General features: G+C 42.8%; 1 protein-coding gene across 3 annotated transcripts in view; it reads left to right on the forward strand.

Moving 5' to 3' along the window:
* LOC148012945 (uncharacterized) overlaps nucleotides 1–20,178 on the forward strand; it is an 80,151-nt gene extending 59,973 nt beyond the window's left edge. For all 3 annotated transcript variants that reach the window (XM_087667471.1, XM_087667472.1, XM_087667473.1), the window contains 4 exons: nucleotides 17,808–17,942; nucleotides 18,079–18,254; nucleotides 18,355–18,506; nucleotides 18,686–20,178. In XM_087667471.1, the coding sequence (XP_087523597.1) occupies nucleotides 17,808–17,942; nucleotides 18,079–18,254; nucleotides 18,355–18,506; nucleotides 18,686–19,827 (1,605 nt within the window). In that variant the 3' untranslated portion in view covers nucleotides 19,828–20,178. The remainder of the gene's footprint in view (nucleotides 1–17,807; nucleotides 17,943–18,078; nucleotides 18,255–18,354; nucleotides 18,507–18,685) is intronic.
* The last annotated feature ends 485 nt before the right edge of the window (nucleotides 20,179–20,663 follow it).

Raw genomic sequence — 20,663 nt, forward strand, 5'->3', positions numbered from 1 at the left:
GACTGTGAAGTTGCAGCGGTCTGCTGAGGCTTTTTAGGTGGAAGACCTTGGGCTTTGGAGCAACACTCCTCGTCCACATGGCCTGCTCTTTGGCAGTGTGTGTAAAACCAGTTTTCTTAGGGAGTTGCTGCCAGATAGGTCTTGATTCTTTGGTTCCATCTGAGGAAGAGGAGTCACCCTTTGATTGGCTTGCCTTCGCATCTAGCGAGTTTTTGCCACTGGTGGTTTTTTCCTCATGAAGAAGAGGCAACCAATCCCCTCTGCTCTGAATAAGGCTGTGATGAGGATTTTTTGTGGACTTGATTATGTAGCCTTACGTAACGCAAGAACTGTCACTCAAACTTGTAGAAGTTTGGCAATCGAGGTTGGGAAATGATGTGTTGAATGAAATCGAAGTATTTTGCGGGCAACTTATTCAAGAAGATAGTAACCTAATCATCATCTGACTTTGGAGAGCCAGTAGTGGTGAACTCGGCAAGTAACCACCTATAGTCAGCCAGCTTGACTTTCAGATCATCCCCTTCCTTAAGAGAGAACTCTTGAAGCTCAAAGTTGAGATTGATGTGCCGAGTACGATCACGAGCTGCAATTGAGAAGGTGACTCTAGCGCTCTGACTTGAGTGGGAAGTGCTGCAACTGAGAGCGAAACACGGGAAGCAATCCCTGCATCTGCTCAACATTGGCTGTAGCATTGCAGACTCTCCATTGACGGATGTAGTCAGGGTGAGCTAGTCGAGGGTCCGGCATAGGCTCTAGACTAATGACGAGGTCCCATAGATCTTGAGACTCAAGCACTTGTTGCATGAAATTCAACCAAGTAGTGAAATTTGACCCGTTAAAACGTATCTTATTCGTGAAGGCATTCTTGACTGTTGCAACAGGAGTGGTAGTGCTCGGAGATGGAGCGTGTGAAAAAGTGTAGTGGGTTTAGGATGGGGGAGTGGAGTACACTTGGGAATGGGCCCCAGAGTGCCCACCAGGCATGTGGATAGTGTGCAAGGTGGATCCATAGGTAGGGATGGGTTGACTAGGCATGGGCATGGTAGCCACATGAGGAACCCAAGGAGGTGGGATGGGAACACCGGGAGCAGAAGATGTGAATCCCTGCGCAGGTGTAACCCAAGGAGAGTGTGAAGACAGACCATAAGCTAAGGATGGAAACCCCTGCGTATGAGTGGTCATGGGAGATGTGAAGCTGGGTATAGTGAGGAGGATGCCCATCACAGTCGACCCAGGAGTGATGGGTGTGCTCATTTGCTGAAAGGTGAGAGGCACTGTGCTAAAGGGTGGCATTCCCCCTAAGGAAGTACCATGGTGCAAAGAGGTAGAGAATGGGGTGGAGAAGAAAAAGGTGCTAGGAGCGGAGATGGTAGATCCAACCCCTAGGGTGTGTGATGCAGATGTGGAGTATAATCCAAGATTTTGAAAAGATGATGAGAGATGATCAAGGTGTGATATAGAAGAGGGTGATGGGAGGGAAGTGAGAAGTGTGTGTAATATGCTCAAATGAAACAGAAGCTGTAGATGTACGTGAATTTCGTCTGCTTCGTGAGCCCCCTCTATTGAAGTTCACATACGCAAAGCCATCCGGATCCTGTACCTCAAAAGAAGAAACAAGCAAGGGTTTTGATTCATGCAACACAAAAGAATTGTGCAAACCTGACATTGGACCTGGCGGAGATGATGCAGATGGATCACCAGACGTTTCGAATGCCATATGTCCTCCATGATCGGAGAGGTGGCCAGCCTCACCAACCGGTCCGAATGTGGTAGCAAAACTGGTAGGAGGGGTGTAAACATCGCCATACTTGTTGCAATAGTACTCCTTAAAGTCCTCCTTTGTCATGTTAGTGAAATCTGGTGAAGGTGGAGTGTCGTCCTCCTCACCGAGTCCATAATGCCGTCTCAGGTCCTCCAATGATGGAGAAGCTTGATAAGACATCATAGGAACTGGAGAAGAAGGTGTCTGGGACATTGTGATTCGGTTACGAGTCGTATTGTGTGCCTTGCACAAAGACTAACTCTCAACAATATCCGCAGGATACTCTTTACAAGAGCACCGGCTTTGATACCATGTTAAGAAGAGTGCTAGGGTTTGCATTGAGGACACACAAAGTGTACGACCACTACAGAAACACAAAGAGACAGACACAGACACAAAGGGAAAAACTCAAACCCTAAACTCAAAACTCAAACACAAATAGAAGAAGGGAGAGAGAGAACACAACTCTAAAGTGAATGAATGCTGTAAATGAATGTAAAAGTGTACAGTGTGCTTGAGGTCAGAGCAATGTTGGAGTGTGACGTCCCACTGAAGACGGATCCCAAGTCTGTGACCACTAGTCGGAGTGTAGGAGTGCTGAATAGTGAATGGCAGCAGGCTGGTCACCAAAACGCAGCAGTCTGGGGGCTGGAAATTGGTAAACGCAGCAGTGTACCACTGATTGGGGGCTGGAAACTGTGCACAGTCTGCTGTAAGCATCAGGCTGAAACAGTGTCTAAGAGTGTCAGGGCCTGCAACGCTGAAAACGCAGGTTGGGTGACCCTGGAGATGATGGACAGCAGGCTGAACAGCAGTCTGGGACAGTTTGGAGCAGTCGCCAGCAGTTGAGAGCTGTCGCCTATAGCAATGACAGGCTGAAGATGATGTGGCTGCAGTCGATGATGGATGGACAGCAAACGGAGGTGGGCTGCAGGCTGGAAACTGGGCGCCAATAGCATCAGAGGGTGTGTGGGCTGGTGTAACCTGCAAAACAAGGATGATTGCTGAATGGGGGCAGCATGCCTATTTATAGACGTGGAAGGGTGCCCCAAAAATTAGGGTTTCCACTAAACTTTCTCGAACCTCTCCCCGTTTTAGGGTTTCCACTGAACTCTCTGGAACCTCTCCCCGTTTTAGGGTTTTACTCTAAAAGAATATTTTTAGTGTGTTTTGGGCTGTTTAAGAGGCTAATCAGCAAGTAATGCATATTTTAGCTCAATATCACCGCCCCCCCCTTCCGCCCCCCGCCCCCTTCCACCCCCCGCCCCCCCCCACTGTCTCTCCACCAATGGAGCTACATCCACCATATCTCCTCTCATCTCATGGAGCTTAATCCAATGCAAGAAAGAAAGAAAGATATATTAATATCTTTTGAGGCCAAAATTGGCCTATGAGACAAAATCATGTACAATGTTGATCGTCATTGGATATCAAATGTGATGTGCTGAAAGTGAAATACTATAAAAGAAGCTCGGGTGGTGTACAAGGCCAAATAGTGCTCGTATAGGGATACAATGGGAGGATGAGATAGTACATGTCTAGTTGTATGGCTAAGCGATACTCATATATCTAGTTTTACCTAGTGAGGATCGATGGGTATAGTATGTCATACATCCTGGATGAAATAGTACGAGGGTAGCATTTGGGTTGGGCCCTCAACTCTATTAGTTGCTGCTCATGTCATTGGTGGATCTCCCTCATCGCTCTCTAATGTAGTATCTGTGTCTGGTATCCTTGTATCTGTGGGCAATGTGCTGCTTTGATCTCCTCAACTCCCTAGACTATCACCCCTCTCTATGTAGGTGTCAAGTGGGTGGTCATTGTTTGGAAGAAGAAAACGGTAAGTTGTGGCAGACCCGACACACCCCCCCCCCCCCCCCCCCCCCCCCTCCCCCCTTCCCTTTGTGTACTGCGAGCTTGTAGTAGTGATGTGCGGAGCCTTTGAAACTCAACTAGGAACTGGCCCAAGTGGCATTGGTGTGGGGACTCCATAATTAGTTTGAGTGAGATGCCTCCTTCAAATAGCATGGGATATCTTGCTCAGACTGTGCTGTAGGCTTTGCATCTGCAGAGGTAGTGCTCCTCGCTCTCTACCTCCCCTTGGCATAATTTGCAAATCCGTTGAACTCTAGGGATGTGGGCTGCTTTCCTAGTCTTGATCTTCAGTTGGTGAGAGGGTATCCTAAGTTGGCCAATGGCTACTCGCCTCTCATGTGGCATGTATACGTCTAGGTATCTAGGTCTCTCAATGGTGCCATCTATGGTAGTCTTCATGAAGTGGTCTTTGTAGTAAGACATCTTCAGGGGGAGGGGCTGCCCTGGTGATAGCCATGTATATTGTATGTACAATTGGTAGAGATCCTATCAAGCAAGTTCGTCTCTGTGTGGGAGAGGTGTATGAAGGGGAGTTTGGATCATATCGAAAAGGGGGGGGGGGACATGGTCCATGTCGATGTCATATCCTATAAGCCATTGCTTGACCTGTGCATACCATGAAGTCTCCTATCCTACTTGAGCTAGTTGTCTAGAGGTCTCGAAGGCCCTCCTAGGTAGTCTATCCAGGTGCGTGTCACGTCCTCTTTGTATGAAGCTGATGGTTTGAAAGAGGGCCTCCATCATCATGGGGGGTGTAGTAGACTCGGCTCTAATGATCTCATGTGGTATTGATGGTTTGTTGCGGATCATCTGTGAGAGCATAATGATCTATGGGCTCTTGATTTGTGTCCATAGGTATGTAGCGAGGTTGGGGGTCCAAATAGGTGCATCTACATCATGGCTGTGTAAGCAATGTGTCAAACAACCATCTCCATGTGCGAGGTTTGTGGAATTGTGCCTGTTGGCACACTCTCTCCATCATGGTCAATGTGTATGTGAGAGAGAGAGAGAGAGAGAGAGAGAGAGAGAGAGAGAGAGAGAGAGAGAGAGAGAGAGATGGCACTTTTGCAAGCCCTACATGTGTAGTCATCCTTGGATTGTTGTTGGAAATTTTTTTATTGAAGAGACTAGTATCTCTCATGGTTGCATAGTTACCAAGGTGTCTTGGTGGCATGTATTGAATTCTACACTACATCTATAAACTTGATAGTCACTTCTCCTTATTTGATTGCCACTTGGCAAGAGATTCTTCACTTTATAATTTGGCGTCCTCTTGATTTCTGAAAGGAGGCTAATTTGTTATAGGTAGAAGTACTGGCGACTTCTAGGTTGCGCCCACACTAGAAAGTGACATTGTGTAGACTTGTCACCAATAGTGAGTGATCCTCTCTATACTAACATTATGTAAATACTCTTTGTGTGAAGTCATGTGGCTATGGCTAGTGGTTCCATTGTCTACGAATATAACAAAGAGTAATAAACACAGAATGTAGAGCTGACTCTCCAAAGATGGAATCATTCACAATTAATTGTATTGGATGCATTTGCATCCATAGAAGGATGCATATGGGGTTGCTTCTATCAATATTGATCCTCCGTATGAGTAACCCCTTGGAGGAATGGGAGCACATGATAGCACAATGAATAAACACCTAGTGAACTCTGTACTTCCAATACCTTTACTAGTCAAATAAAAAATACAAAGAGAATGCAAAGACTATAGATAGTGTTGGACAGCTTTTTCAGATCATTGAGCAAGCTGTCAAGGAGATGTGCAATCAACAAAAATCATTATTCATCAATACATTCCAAAAGGGGTATGTAAACACAGTTTGAAGTATTATAAGGATTTTGGTTGTAAGACCAATAAATGTCATTGCTCAGGTTTTTTGAGCTAGAAACATATTACAAGCTGATAAGCTCTTCAAAAAAAAGTCCCAAAACATATGAATTACCAAAAGTTTTATAAACGGTGTGTGGTTTGAAAGAGTTTTTGTGTCCCATAAGAAAAACCCTAATTTGGGAGGATCCTTCTACATCTATGAATAGGTAGGCTTCCCACCATTCAGCCTATCCTTGTTTTGTAGGTCACATCACATCTCACCCTCTTTGTTGCTGCGGGCACCCTGTTTCCAGCCGGCAGCTATCACCATTTGCTGTCCAGCCATCATCGACTGCAGTCCCTCCAGTTGGTGCATGTCCACTGCTGTTGGCAATGATTTCCAGCCATTGATGATTGCATTTACTCCCCCTGACAGCAGTGTTTACTGCTCCAGCTGGTTGCCCTACAGATCAGCCTCATCGCCTACATCAGCCAACTTGTGTTTTGTGCAGTGCAGGCCTGCACAACATCCGGCACACCTCCTTCAGGTGGCACTTTGATGTTTACAGCCTTGGTGATCAGGTTCTGGCCTTGTTTGGGTGGTACGCTGCTGTGCTTACTGAATTTCAGCCTTGAAAGTTGCGTTTTGGTGCTCAACCTATTGCCCTTCCACATTTAGCACTCTTTCAGCTACAATTGGTGGTTACAACACTCTAGATTTATATCTCCATTGGATGTCACACTTTGACTACATCCATCGCTTTGCCTTTGAACATTCTATAGGCTCTTTCCTTCATTCATAGCATTGATTCATTCTTTTCAAAGCTCTTTAGGGTTTTGCATTATTGTCTAAGTTATTGTATTTTAGTCATGTTTGTATGTTTTGTATTTTCTTAGTATACTCTAGCTTATTTTTACATGGTATTAGAGTTGGTGCTCTTGTAAAAAGTATCTCGGGGATGTCATGGAGAGCTTGGTTTTGTGCAAGATACACAAACGATACTTTTCTGACTCACAATGTTCTTGACTTCTTGGAATCCTACTATGTCTTAAAAGGCTTCTCATCATTGGAGGACTCGAGGAGGCGCATTATGAACTTGATGAGGAAGATGAGGCTTCACCTTCACCTTCTTCTTGACTAGATACGCTCTTCATGAAAGATGAGGACTTTCCAGAATTCTTACGCACTAGATATGGTCGCGGCTACCCATCTCCAACTCTTGAAAATCTTGCCCCTAATCCATCTAGATCGGTTGGTTAGGTTGGCCCATGGTAACCCTGAAACATGTTTTGCTGGCACTGAAATGCGAAATGCTTGAAACACCTAAAAGGTTTCATTGAAACACGAAATGCCCTTAGTGAAACAATTGATTGAAACATGATTTAAAAATTATATTTTCTTGTTTTTTGAGGTTTTTAGACACTTTGTATATAGGATATATATCATTTATTGATATAAAAGGATTCACATGATATAAATGATTTAAGTTGTAACTCACTGTTCATATAGAGAACCATCTCATATGCATTATCTAACTGTTTCACTTGGTGTTTTGCTTGGGATTTGCCCAAACATGAAATGTTTCGGGGTGAAACACAACTGTTGGGATATAAAGGCCTGGTAACCTCCGTGTATAGTACACGCACATTGTACATGCGAATGCACCCTTTACGTGCCCTAAGTATAAATACATTTTATTCTTTGTGTACCAACATATTGTTGGTACACTCTTATCGTCTTGTACTTTCACTATGCTCACACTCTCTCAAGCCGTCACACTCACTGGTTCACTCCTGCTCGAGCTGCGTCCCTATCGCTTCGAACAACTGGTATCAGAGCCAAGACTTTGCACCCTTTCCAAGATTCATGCGACGACTGTTGGGCTTGCAGTTTTGCTGCAGCTGATTATTGAATGGGACAATAGGAGCACTCGACAGATTGTAGCGTCGAACAGGTAGCGCTAGCAGGCACAGGCTATAGGGAGTCGCGACGACATGCAGAGCACACGTGGGCACGATGGCAGAAGATCACGTGTGCAAGTGAAGCGACCAAGCATGTTGGTTGTGGGCAAAATGGGCAGTGGCACGTGGAAGGGACCAGGTAGCAGCCAATGCAAGCGGACTGTTACCTTTGGTTGCTACCTGGTCCCCAAGCATGTTGGTTGTGGGCAAAACAGGCGGGGGCACGTGGAAGGGACCAAGTAGCAGCCAATGCTCGTCAATTCCTTTGGTTTTAAAATCAAAATTTTCTTTAATCTCCTTATTACCACTTGCCATTGACAGGAGTTCACATGCCAAAAGCATAGATCATAGATCTGTGAGGATTCGAGCTAAAAATTTGGGGCTTTTCCCAGATTTGACATAATTCATGCATGTCAGTGACTTTTGAGTCAGAAATTGCAGATATCGCGAGCGGTGACCTCAATTAAATTGGGGATTTTGTCAATTTTGTCGAAGTTTTACATTTTTTGGGTAAAATTTCTTGACATTGGATCCCAAAAATTTGGGGCTTTTCATGTATTGGCAAAACATTACTCAGCTGGGTCAGATTGACTAACATTCATGCAATTTTGGGCTTGAAATTTTGGGGATTTGCACAGAATTTGATAAATCTCTGCATCTTTTGCCTGTGCGTTGGCTGGTTAATGTACAAACAACAGAGATTTATTTCTGGTTGAGGAAAAACAGCAGGGTATCTTGCTGGTTCAGCTTGTGCTTTCGCAGATTAGTGCATTTACTCTTGTGTTCGTGATAAAATGGTTGTAACTTCTTCCAGTTCAGACATCAAGAGTTTGATGGAGATCAAACGGTTTGATTGTCATGGCTTCGACCTTTGGAAAGACCGTATGCAGGGCATTTTGTTCCTAAAGGATTGTGAGGATGCTTTGCAGGAAGATAAACCCGCACTAATGTCTGATGTAGATTGGGCGAGAGTGAATAAAAAGGCTGTGGCTTATATAAAGATGGGCGTCACCGATGACATTCTGATAGACATTAAGGGTTTAGACATAGGTTATGCAATATGGGAGAAGCTGAAAACTACTTATGAGATCACGACACCTGTTAATTAGGTGCATTTAATAGGCAAGTTGGTGAATATGTGATTGGATGAGTCAAAGCTTGCAGCTGAGTACTTGAGTGCATTTACAGGGATTCTAAATCAGCTCAAAGATGCAAACTTGGACTTTGATGATAAGTTGAGGGCGATCTTTTTGATCATGACACTGCTTGACTCTTGGGAAACCTTGGTGGTTTCACTCAGCAATAACCGCAATCTCTCATATGATGGGGTGAGGGGTTCTATCTTGAATGAAGAAATTAGACGTATGTCTAGTGGAGAAGGCAACAACTCAGCTTATAATGTAAGAGGCAGGGCTGAAAAGAAAAATGCAAATGCAGGACACAGAAACAGGAGCAAGAGTCAAGGAAAGGATAAGAGTGACATTACTTGCTATCACTGTGGTCGGAAGGGCCACAAGAAACTTGATTGCAGGTATTACAAGAAGGAACAAGAGAGAAAGAAAAATGCAGGAGATAAAAAGAAGAAGGAAGAAAAGACAGATGCATCGGAGACAACTAAAGGCAAAGAGAAGGCCAATGTGGCCTCTAGCGTGGTCATAGAAGAGCTTTCAGATACAGAGGCCTATGTATTCTGTGCAATTGATTATGATGCCCTTGTATGTCACAAGTAGGATATGTAGATTACCAAGGTTGATGTGATTGATGCACTCTTGTCAGTTGATGATGGTGTCACTCAGACTTGGATTGTAGACTTTGGTGCCTCTTTCCATGTAACTCTTTGCTTGGAGTGTTTTGCTATGTTCAATGCAGGCAGTTATGGAAAAGTGTATCTTGGAAATAACCATGCTTGTAGCATTGATGAGATTGGCATAGTACACTTGTCTTTAGACAATGTACACCACACTGTTTGGTGGTGGTTTGTGGAAAGTGAAAAAGGGTTTCTTGCTGATTGCAAAAGGAACCAAGAAGGACACATTGTATTGTTTGCATTGTAAAGCCTTGAATGGCAAGTTTCTTGCAGTTGCTGAAATTTGTAGTCACTTGGAGTTATGGCATAAGAGATTAGGCCATATGAGCCAAAAAGGACTTGATGTCCTTACCTCTCTGAAGAGGGTCGATGGAAAAGGCTCTAAACTTGATTTTTGTAATGAGTGTCAGTTTGGAAAGCAAATAAAAAATTCCTTCTACTTTGGTGTCTCTCGTAAGTCCAATATCTTGGACTTAGTGCATTCTGATGTATGTCGTATGCCCGTGAAATCATTGGGTGGTGCTGCATATTTTGTCTCCTTTATTGATGATTGTTCCAAGAAGATTTGGGTGTATTTGTTGAAAAAGAAAAGTGAAGTGTTTGCTGTTTTTAAATCTTTTCATGCATTTGCGACCACTCAGACAGGTAGAAAGCTGAAATGCTTGAGAACTGATAATGGGGGTGAGTTCACATCGATTTAATTTAAGTCATTTTGTGACTTACATGGTATTAAGAGGGAGCTTACAGCCCCTTACAGCCCTTCTTCAAACGGGGTGGCTGAAAGATAGAACAGGACTTTATGTGAAAGAGTGCGGTGCATGCTGTCCATTGCTAATCTCCCTCATGCATTTTGGGGAGAGGCACTCAAAACCATGGTTCACATTTGCAACCGCTCTCCCAATAGGTCCTTAAATAATGGCATCCGTGAGGAGGTTTGGTCTGGCAAATCAGCCTCATATGACCATTACGCATATTTGGCTGTGATGCTTTTGTGCATGTTAGGAATGAGCTGAGGAATAAACTTGACCCAAAATCCACTAAAGGCATTTTCATGGGCTATGGTGATGAGGGTGAATTTGGCTAGAGCATGGTTACCTCAGTCCCAAAAAATTATTCGCAGCCGTAATGTTGTGTTCAATGAGGCAAAATTGCTAAAAGCCACTTTAGCGTCTAATGAAGATTTGAAAAAGGTGAAGTTTCAGAGTTTGCAGCCACCTATTACTTCAGAAAATGAACCTCATGGTGCTGTACCACAGGCTGAAACTAATGATCAGCTGGTTATTTTTGAGCTAGATGATGATGGATAGCAAATAGAAGCACAAGGAGGTCATGGACAGCAAGATAGGCTTGCTGATTATGAAAATGCAGGTGCTGGAAATGAAAATGAAGGTGCTGTACAGCATGAATAGCATGCTGAAAATGGTTTACAGCAGCAAATGAATGCTGAAAATAATATATCTCCAGATGTAGACCCAATTCTTGAAAATGTTGATCATTGGGTGCGCAAGTCTACACGTGTAAGAAGTCAACCACATAGGTTTGACCCCTCCTTGCATAATGTGATGCTTACAGATGAGGGTGAGCCTCTTACATACAAAGAGGCCAAGTCATGTGAGTTCAGCAGTAAGTGGGAGCTAGCTATGCAGGAAAAGATTAAATCTCTATATGCAAATGATACTTGGGATCTTGTGTCATTGCCAAAGGGAAGGAAGCCACTTCCAACAAATGGGTGTACAAAGTCAAGACAGTTGATGGGAAACCCAAGTACAAGGCAAGGCTAGTTGCCAAAGGTTATGCACAAAAGGAAGAGATTGACTTTCAAGAGGTCTTCTCACCTTTTGTGAAGATGACCACTTTACGTGTGCTTTTTGCTCTTACTGCTGTTTTGGATTTAGAGCTGTATCAAATGGATGTAAAAACAACTTTCTTGCATGGTGACATTGATGAGGAAATCTACATGAAACAACCCGAGGGCTTTGTAGTTCCTGGAAAAGAGCAGATGGTGTGTAAGCTAAAACATAGCCTGTATGGGCTGAAGCAAGCACCACGGCAGTGGTACAAAAAGTTTGATACTTTTATGCTATCTCATGAGTTTACACACAGCCATGCAGATCATTGCTTGTACATGAAAAAGGATATAGATGGCAGCCCCATTATACTTGTTTTGTATGTGGATGATATGTTGCTAGCTGGGAAAAGAAAGACTAGCTTGGATGCTCTCAAAAATCAGCTGAAATCAGCTTTCTCCATGAAAGATTTGGGGAATGCAGAGCATATTTTGGGCATGAGGATTCGTAGAGATAGAATGCAGAAATTGCTGTTTTTATCTCAAGAAAAGTACATTGGAAAGGTACTGGACGGATTTAACATGGCTGAAGCTAAGCCTTTTGGGGTACCCTTACCTCCTTATCTCAAGCTTAGCAAAGCTAATAGCCCGAAAGATGACGTGGAAGCAAATGCTATGAAGGGAATTCCTTTTGCATCAGTTTGTGGCTCTCTTATGTATGCTATGGTTGCTACTCGTCCAGACATTGCTCATGCAGTGGAAGTTGTTAGCAGGTTTATGTCAAATCCGGGCAAAGCACATTAGGAGGCTGTCAAGTGTATTCTTCGATACCTTAAGGGTACACAAGGAAAAAGTATTTGTTATGGGCAGGGTGCACTTAGTTTGTAGGGTTATTGTGATGGAGACATGGCAGGTGACTTGGACACTCGTAGGTCCACCAACGGGTATGTCTTTACAGTTGCTGGTGGGATTGTTTCTTGGTGCTCTAGGTTGTAGAACATTGTTGCATTGAGTACCACTGAAGTGAATACATATTAGGTACTGAAGCTTCTAAGGAAGCTATATGGTTGAGCAGACTTACAGATGATCTCGGCATGTCTATGGGTATTGCAGTTTTGGGATGTGATGGCCAGAGTGCTGTGTATCTAGCTAAGAATGCCATGTATTATTCACGCACAAAGCATATAGATGTGCGATATCACTTCATTAGACAAATTCTAGAAGATGGTCAAATCACATTGACTAAGATTAAAACACAAGATAACCTTGTAGATGTTCTCACTAAAAGTCTAAGCAAAGCTCAGCACGAGCATTGCATTCGACTAGTGGGAGTTGGTCAGCTAGAAGTTCATATCGGACCTTTAAGTGGGAGGTTGTTGGGATATAAAGGCCCGGTAACCTCCGTGTATAGTACACGCACATTGTATATGTGAACGCACCCTTTACGTGCCCTAAGTATAAATACATTTTATTTTTTGTGTACCAACATATTATTGGTACACTCTTATCGTCTCGTACTTTCACTTTGCTCACACTCTCTCAAGCCATCACACTCACTTGTTCACTCTTGCTCGAGCTGCGTCCCTATCGCTTCCAACAGATCCATCTTCTTCATCATAGCTAGGCCCAATGTTAGGTTCGTCTAACCCATCCGAGTTATTTGAATACCTTTTGGTTCGTAGGATTCAGATAATGATGGGTTCGAGTATGTAAATACAAATCAAGGAGGCTCTCAAAAGAGATGTACTTCCACATATATATTTGACACTTATGTTTCATTTGATCATGGTATTTGTAGTTTTTTTCCTCAAACTCCTTCCAGTCCTCCATCTTTTGGTTAAGACATAGATTTTCTTTCTTCAGCTTTCAATAGTTTATTATTGTACTCCCTAGGTGAATGCCACTCTATACCGTGGTACATTGCTAGGAAGAATTCCATCTTTTAATGCTCTGCCTTACATACTCCTGTGAAGGAGCACATCTGTCTATCTTGGGACAATTGTGATGGGCACCCTGACTATCTCGACATCCACTCCCCCATCCATCGGCTTCTTAGACGTGGATTTTCATACTGTCTTATGATGGCCCCATCTCTCCTCCCTGGGCTACACATGTGGCTACCATACCTATGCTCATTGCTTCTTGAGTTTGGTTCGTAGATACAACATTTTCCCCTCACATTTGAGCATTGGAGCTGTCTCCTTGACCACTATGCTGCAAGAGATTGAACCCGACGTATTAATTCCAACTTTGAGCTTCAAGTGTTTTCTATTAATAAAGAGGATGACTAGAAAGTCAATTTGGGTAAATATAGGTAGTTACTCATTGAGTTTACCACTGTTGGCTCATTGAAGTTAAATGACAATCAAGTTACATTCTTTTAAACAAGTTACTTGCTAAATACTTCCACTTTATCCAACACATCATTTCATTGCTCCGATTGTTGGCTTTCTATGAGTTTGAATGCGAGTTCCTATGTTATGCAGGTTGCATAATCAAGTCCACTAGAAGTTCCCCCCACATTCTTATTCAAAGAGGGGTTGGTTGCCTTTTCTTCACAAGGGCAAAGCAGAGGCTACAAGCAGTAGATAATTTCCCTTCACAATCAGTGGCACTTTGCAAAGTAACGAGGCAATTTGGATCCAACAAGATTGTGATTTGCATCTCCTTGCGGCTCTCTTCTTGGTTTTCTCGTGTGTGATGAAGTTTAGAGTTTGGGTTTTTGTGAAGTTGTTTGGAAGTCACTCTTGTTGGATATCTACGCTAGTTGCCGTACTCGGTATGAAAGTCAAAGAAAGAGTTTTCTAAAGAGATCAAAATTTGCAAAAACAAAGGTTTGTAGTGAGATGCTTCAAAGCAAAACAAAGCAAAAGTAAAGCTAAGAGAAAGTGAATGAATGTGTGAACGAGTGAATGCAGTAGAAGACAAAGGAAAGAAAGCCTAAGGACAAAGGAACCTATGGCTTGACTCATTAGCATAAAGAACTAAGTGTGCTAAGTAGTACGAGACTAGTGAAACATACCCTAAGAGTTCTAGCCTAAGTGTGTGGTCACCATCACACACTGCCATCATCTGGTCTCTACCAAAGAAACTCATATCAAGGAGGGGACACAGTCTTAGGTGGAGTACAGGAGAATACCTTGGAATGGATGCAAAGAGTGCAATGGGTTAGGGATTAGTAGACTAAACACTTAAGGCTTCAGGAGCATTGAAAGACAAGGACCTTGGGCCTTAGTATGACACTTCTTGTCTATATGGCACGATCTTTGGTAGTGTGTGCAAAACCCATCCTTTTTAGGAAGTTGTTGTGAAATGGGTTTGATTTCTTTCTTTCCATCCAAAGAAGGGGTGCCACCCTTGTTTTGAGTTACCTTCGCATCATTATTATGTGAGTTATTGTGTTTTAGTCATATTCATACATTCTATGTTTTCTTAGTGCAAACCCTAGCTTATCTTCACAAGGATGTCCACCAATAGAGGCTTTGACTTTTGTAAATGCCAAAGCCATGTCTTGCTTTGCATAACATTAACAGAATTTCACTCTATAGCTAATTTTGCAGAGGTAGAATTCTTCACAATTGTATTGGATATCTTTGCATCCTTAGAAGGATGCATGTGGGGTTGCTTTTGCTGATATTGATCCTTTGTGTGAGTAATCCCTCAGAAGATGATTAAATCTAGTATTCCTTTCAAATCTCTAGAATTCATCGCCCGTCCTTAGGAAGCTAGTTCAGGCTAAATTTGCTCCATCTTGTTGATGTGATCCCTCATGGTAAGAGTCTAGGATGGTGACATCTATGGGAGCCACATCTCCAATGTAAGATGATGAGAGAAAGTGCAAACTTCAGAGAGAGTCTTTAGCTTGGTCCACACATGTGGTAATGTAGGTAGCTTCTTCTCATGAACAGATATACTATTGGTACAATTGTGGTAGAAGAATGCCAAAGCTCTGCATTGACCTTCTCCTGCAAATGAGCCTGATCTTGTGAATTTCCATCATCATGGATAGGGAATGGGTGGGGAATAGGCTGGGAGACAAATATCCGTATCTCCCAGATGAACATCGCTATCTCCTAGGTGTTGAGAATGTACTTGGTGTTGACCTTCCACAATCCATAATTGGGGCCATCTGACTCTTGAGCATTAGGAAGGTTGGGGAGAATAGAAATATGCATCGTTAGTGCAAGCAAAGAGAAATGTGGCTGTGTCCTTGTGGTCACCATAGTATTAAGTAGACATGTGATTGTGGTAGAGGAAGAAGATGCATCAAACTGGAAATCCAAGTTGCGAACTCACATAGAAATATATTTTATGCTGCAAACAATGAGGCATTTGACTCAGCAGCTTCAGGTGATCAGGATAGCTGTCCACCACTGAAACACAATGTCTCTTGCTGTGTAGAGGGGATGTACATCAGAAAATGCAGCAACCAGCACCATGAACAGTGAACACACACGAAGACCTCGAGAACAACAAAACACAGCTTCCCAATTGTGGAAGAACGGCATCCAGGCAGAGAAACAACAAAATGCGGGCTGGTTAGGTGCTAGGACCTACAGTGAGCCCAATAGCAGCTCATTCACACCATAGTGCTCACCAAAAACCCCCCGGCCTTGCAGCCATGAGCAATTGGCCAACCTTGACACACACAAATAATGCATTTCATAGTCCAGTTACTTGGCTAGCCTTGAACTCCAAGTAGGAGATCTCCCAAACTTAATTGGTGCTGCATAACACTGCATCACATACATGAAAGGCACCCCGTGATTGAATGTTGTGACCTCTTAATACATGCATCTTGCGTGGTCAGGGTTGGCTCCTGCCACCCCTTTCTTAGCATATAATATCATGACACAACTCTTCTCATCCTCACATATAAACCCACAAAGAACCCCACTGTACTACCACTTGGGTGTCCTGATACACACTAGGTCAAAAAGAATACAAGTGCAAATGCATCGGTTTGTGCAACATGAGACATACAATGCATAAGTGAATGGAATGTGCACGAATGATATCAAAACCAACGAGCGTGATAGTGTGAAACCATTCCTTTTACTTTTCATGAATGCATCTATATGTATTGCAGCATTGCTACATATAGTCAAGGCACCGAGCCCTATGGTCTCATGCTACCTTGAATGAAAAGATACCACATAAGCGTTCTAACCATGCTTAAAAAAGTGAAAGGATAGGGTTTGAAGGCTGTGAACAGGGTGCGAGAGACGGCCACATCAGGAAGGCAATGTGGGTGAAGGGCTGGCGATGGCGGCAGCAAGCAAAACAGTCGCTTGAAGAGAAGATTCCAAAGATGGAGAGCTTAGAAAAAGAAAATCTAATGCACTTATGGCGACAATACCATCTCAGAGCTGTGCTCTGATACCATGTGACATTGGTAGCAGAAGAGGAAAGTACAAACAGATGAACACTGAAGAGCAAGACAAAGGCAATGAATTACTCAGACTGGTGCAAATTTAAGGCTGATACAAAGAACAGCCTCTGCATGTGCTACTGCATATAGCTGCAGTGAGGGCACTGGGAGACAGAAGAAGTTTGGTGACTAAATGCATGTTGACCAATTGACTGGGAAACCTTAAGATACACAGCAAACCCTAGGAAAATCTCTAGAAAGTCATCCTGGGCACAAATCATGGGCTCAGAAATAGGGATACTAATAAAAAATGTACCAAAAAAGATCAGACATGACTAAATGCATGCTGACCTATTGACTGGGCAGCCCATAGATAGGCAGTACCCTAGGAAAAACTCTAGAGAGGCATCGTGGGTCCAAAACATGGATTCAGAAATAGGGATGTTGACCAAATGCACCAAACAATACCAAAGTAACTTAAACTGGACAGAGCTCCTAGTGACCAAAGTGACTAAAACTGGACAGAGCTCCTATCCGTCTCCCTGAATCATTGTAGGGCTCACAACCAGGAGATGAACATGGCCACTAACAATATTCACATATAGATATCAAGTTTCAACTATGTGCCTAACAAAGTGACAGATTTAGAGGGGGCTTTACTATGGTTGCCCCTGTCAAGTGTAAGCAACGTCAGGTTCCTTTTCTGGAGAGTGATCTGTATACCAAGTCTCCTAATTGTTTGTCTTTGAATGCAACATTTAAAGTAAGTGCCAAGCTACATGCCTTATGCCATGGAGTGTGAAGCCACTGCTCCTTAGTTTGTTGAATATTTTGGAGCATCTTTCTAATAGCAGATTTGTAGCTCTTAGACACATTGTAGTTGGTACATGCCAGTGATTTTTATGGCACATGAGGCCACATATCGAGTGTTGGTTATAACAAATTGGCCCACAAAAGGGTTTATTCCTATTGTGTAAGGCCATCTTGCTGTTAATTGTTCCAAGGGACTGTCCAATGACGATAAATAAAGAGCAACTTGCAAAGAAGGCAGACGACCTCACTATTGAGTTTCTGATTTCAGAACTGCATCTGAGTCTTTGTTCTATTTTTCTATAGACGACCTCACTATTGAGTTTCTGATTTCAGTACTGCATCTGAGTCTTTGTTCTATTTTTCTATTGCCAGTATGGTCTGTACAGCTTATGAGTAGACATACAGCTTATGATGACTTAATATTATCTTCCTTAATTTATTCACAGAATACTGTGAAGAATAGGAAAGTTTGTTACTCATTGAAAGCCGACATAGCAGTCCTGAAGCATGCATGTAGAAGGCATCTGATTTTCAACAGCATTTGAAAGTTTTGAATGCTTCTGAATGGAGGCAAATTGTTTGACATTATCCTTTTATGTTTGTGAGCAGACTATTGCTACCACATGCATGTTTTTGGCTGGAAAGGTTGAAGAGACTCCACAAAAACTTTGTGATGTTATATTTCTATCCTATGAGATTAGGAACAAAAAAGACCCTACAGCCATACAAAAAATCAAGCAGAAGGTGACAACTGGAATGCACATTTCTGTGCTGTAACATTCTGTTCCCTTTTATATAATGGACATGCACAGATTTGCTCATATGAGCTCATTTACAGAGGTTCTGTTTGTTATCCTTACTAGAAGTGTTTTTTTACCAGGAGGTATATGAACCACAGAAAGAGCTTGTACTGCTTGCTGAACGTCTTGTTCTTACAACTCTAGGCTTTGACCTCAATGTTCACCACCCATACAAGCCTCTGGTGGCTGCCATCAAAAAGTTCAAAGTTGCGCAGAATGCTCTTGCACAAGTGGCTTGGAACTTTGTGAATGATGGGTAGGCACTTCCAAAAGCATATGGATGTTGCATTTTCAGGTCATACCTGGAGTTCTGTGTATTTAATTGGTCTAATTAATACTCTGCAAGGGATATGTAGGCTCCGCACATCCCTATTCTTGCAATTCAAGCCCCATCATATTGCTGCGGGGGCAATTTTTCTTGCTGCGAAGTTTCTGAAGGTGAAGCTTCCAAATGAAGGGGAAAAAGTGTGGTGGCAAGAGTTTGATGTCACTCCTCGACAACTGGAAGGTAATGGTACCTGCTGTTTTACAGAAGATTCAATAGTCCTGATTTCAGATTTATGTTTTTATTTACAAATGTTCTGATTTCAAATTTATGCAAGTTTTTATTCACAAATGTTGTGTTTCTGCTTTCCATGTTAATGACATTGTTTGCTTGTCAATTTCATCCCCCCCCTTTTTTTGCAGAAGTTAGTAATCAAATGCTGGAACTTTATGAGCAAAATCGAGATGCACCCATCTCTCGTTCAAGTGATCCAAGTGCGAGTGTAAGTATACGCAATCAAAGCAGGACAGGAGGCAGTGAGCTTCCTTCAAGCTCTGTGCATACAGCAGAGGAACGTTTGACTGGGGACAACAAACAGGCGACTAGTGTAGCAAGTGATCACCAAAGAGTGACAGCTGAGGCAGCATCAGTGCCTATGCAGGTTGTTGCTGAGAACTCAGTGAAGACCCAAAAGACCACTGAGGAATCAAACACAAGCAGAGTCACCGGTAATTCTCATGCAGCCAGTGCTATACCTCACGTGTCTGAAAAGAGTTCTCTAGGTGAAGACAAGACTAATGGAGGTTTGGATAGTGCCAGGAAAATGTTAGAGGAGGTACCTCCTACTTCGCCCCAGACTGAGGTGGTTCATCAAGCCATCAGTGACAACAGAGATGGAGCAATTACAACCGTTGTGGAGGGGCCTTTGGAAGAGAAAATCAAACTGGATGCAACAGCAATGCTGGATGTTATGATGAACAGTAAAGAAAGAGATGAAACACCTACTACAGCCTCAGTTGTGACAGAAACAACATCAAGTATAATGACAGCCAGTAGTCAGCCACATCAGCATTCACCCCATCAAGATCAACCAAAAATGTCCTGGGTCGGTCTTGATGATGTGAATATTGATCGTGTGAAGGCAGCTTTGAAGCGACGTAAATCAAGAGGGGAAGTGGGAGATGCTAAGCCTCTGACTGCACGGACAGAGTTGACTGATGAGGAAGAACTTCTTGAAATGGATCTAGAAAATGGGGGAAAGGAGGCGCACTTGGAAAAAAGCCATCAAAATAAGTATGACAATGCTTATAATCACTATCAAGGTTCTACTGATGTGCAGTCCCATTCTTTAAGCGATGAGGAGATTTTAGAAAGGGATGCTCAAAATGGATACGGAGGTTTTCTCAAAAGCCAGCATCAACATGCACATGAGGAGAACCTCATTCAACAACAGCACTCATATATGCATAAGTTTGAAGGAGATAAGGACCTTCCTTTTCATCGTAAAGACAGAGACTGGCCAGAGAGGGACTCTAAGAGACCAAGGCTCGAGCAAGGCAAATAGCTGCTAATCAGCAGAAGTTCTAGTTATCATAATTTCAATATATTTCCTGTGCCTCCAAATGTGACTAAAGCTCTGCAATTTCAAAATATATATGGTATCATGATTATTCAGGAACTCTACTCAGGCAGACTTGATGTAGAAGAAACTGGCAAACCCATCTCACTGGACAGAGTTATAAATGATATCCATGGACTTATACAAACCATGTTCTGTAAAATTAGACTCTCCTGCATGTAATTGCAGTGACAATTTCGCTATTGTTTACAATTTGAATGCAACATCAAACAACGGATTGAGGTGTTGTCAGTTGGTGATGAGTTGTCTGAGAGACAGCTCCAATGATTTTATCCTTGAACTGAGTCTACGGATGCACTGTTATTGTAAGAGTGTATGACTGCACTTTAGATTAACAGTCCACTTATATGCCTTGTGTACATAGGATAATGCAAGTACAACTAATCCACATTCATGAAATCAACTGCAGTCAGCAAAATACTAGCAATGAATTTCTCAAAGTAAGAGAGGTGGGGTTGCTCATAATGTTTGCCTTAAAATAAGACATGGAGGGGCCACATGTTGTCTCACCCTACATATACTAACAAAAGACTAGGATTGATAGTAATGATTACTCAAACATTTGAAGGTAGTCTGTTTTGGGGGGGGAGGGAGGGAGGAAGAGGGATCGACTTTCTGACTGCTGGCCGAAACTTTGCATTTGATGTGTGGGCTTTGCCGAATGAGCACCTCATGAAATCCGAGGTAAATTGTGATACAAAAGTGGCATAATTGCACTAAGGGGTGATCTATGCACAATTGAAAAGTTAAGATACCTTTTA

Source organism: Lygodium microphyllum, chromosome 26 (assembly GCF_053477565.2).
Source record: "Lygodium microphyllum isolate KBCC chromosome 26, Lygodium_microphyllum_v1.1.10, whole genome shotgun sequence".
NCBI classification, from domain to species: domain Eukaryota; kingdom Viridiplantae; phylum Streptophyta; class Polypodiopsida; order Schizaeales; family Lygodiaceae; genus Lygodium; species Lygodium microphyllum.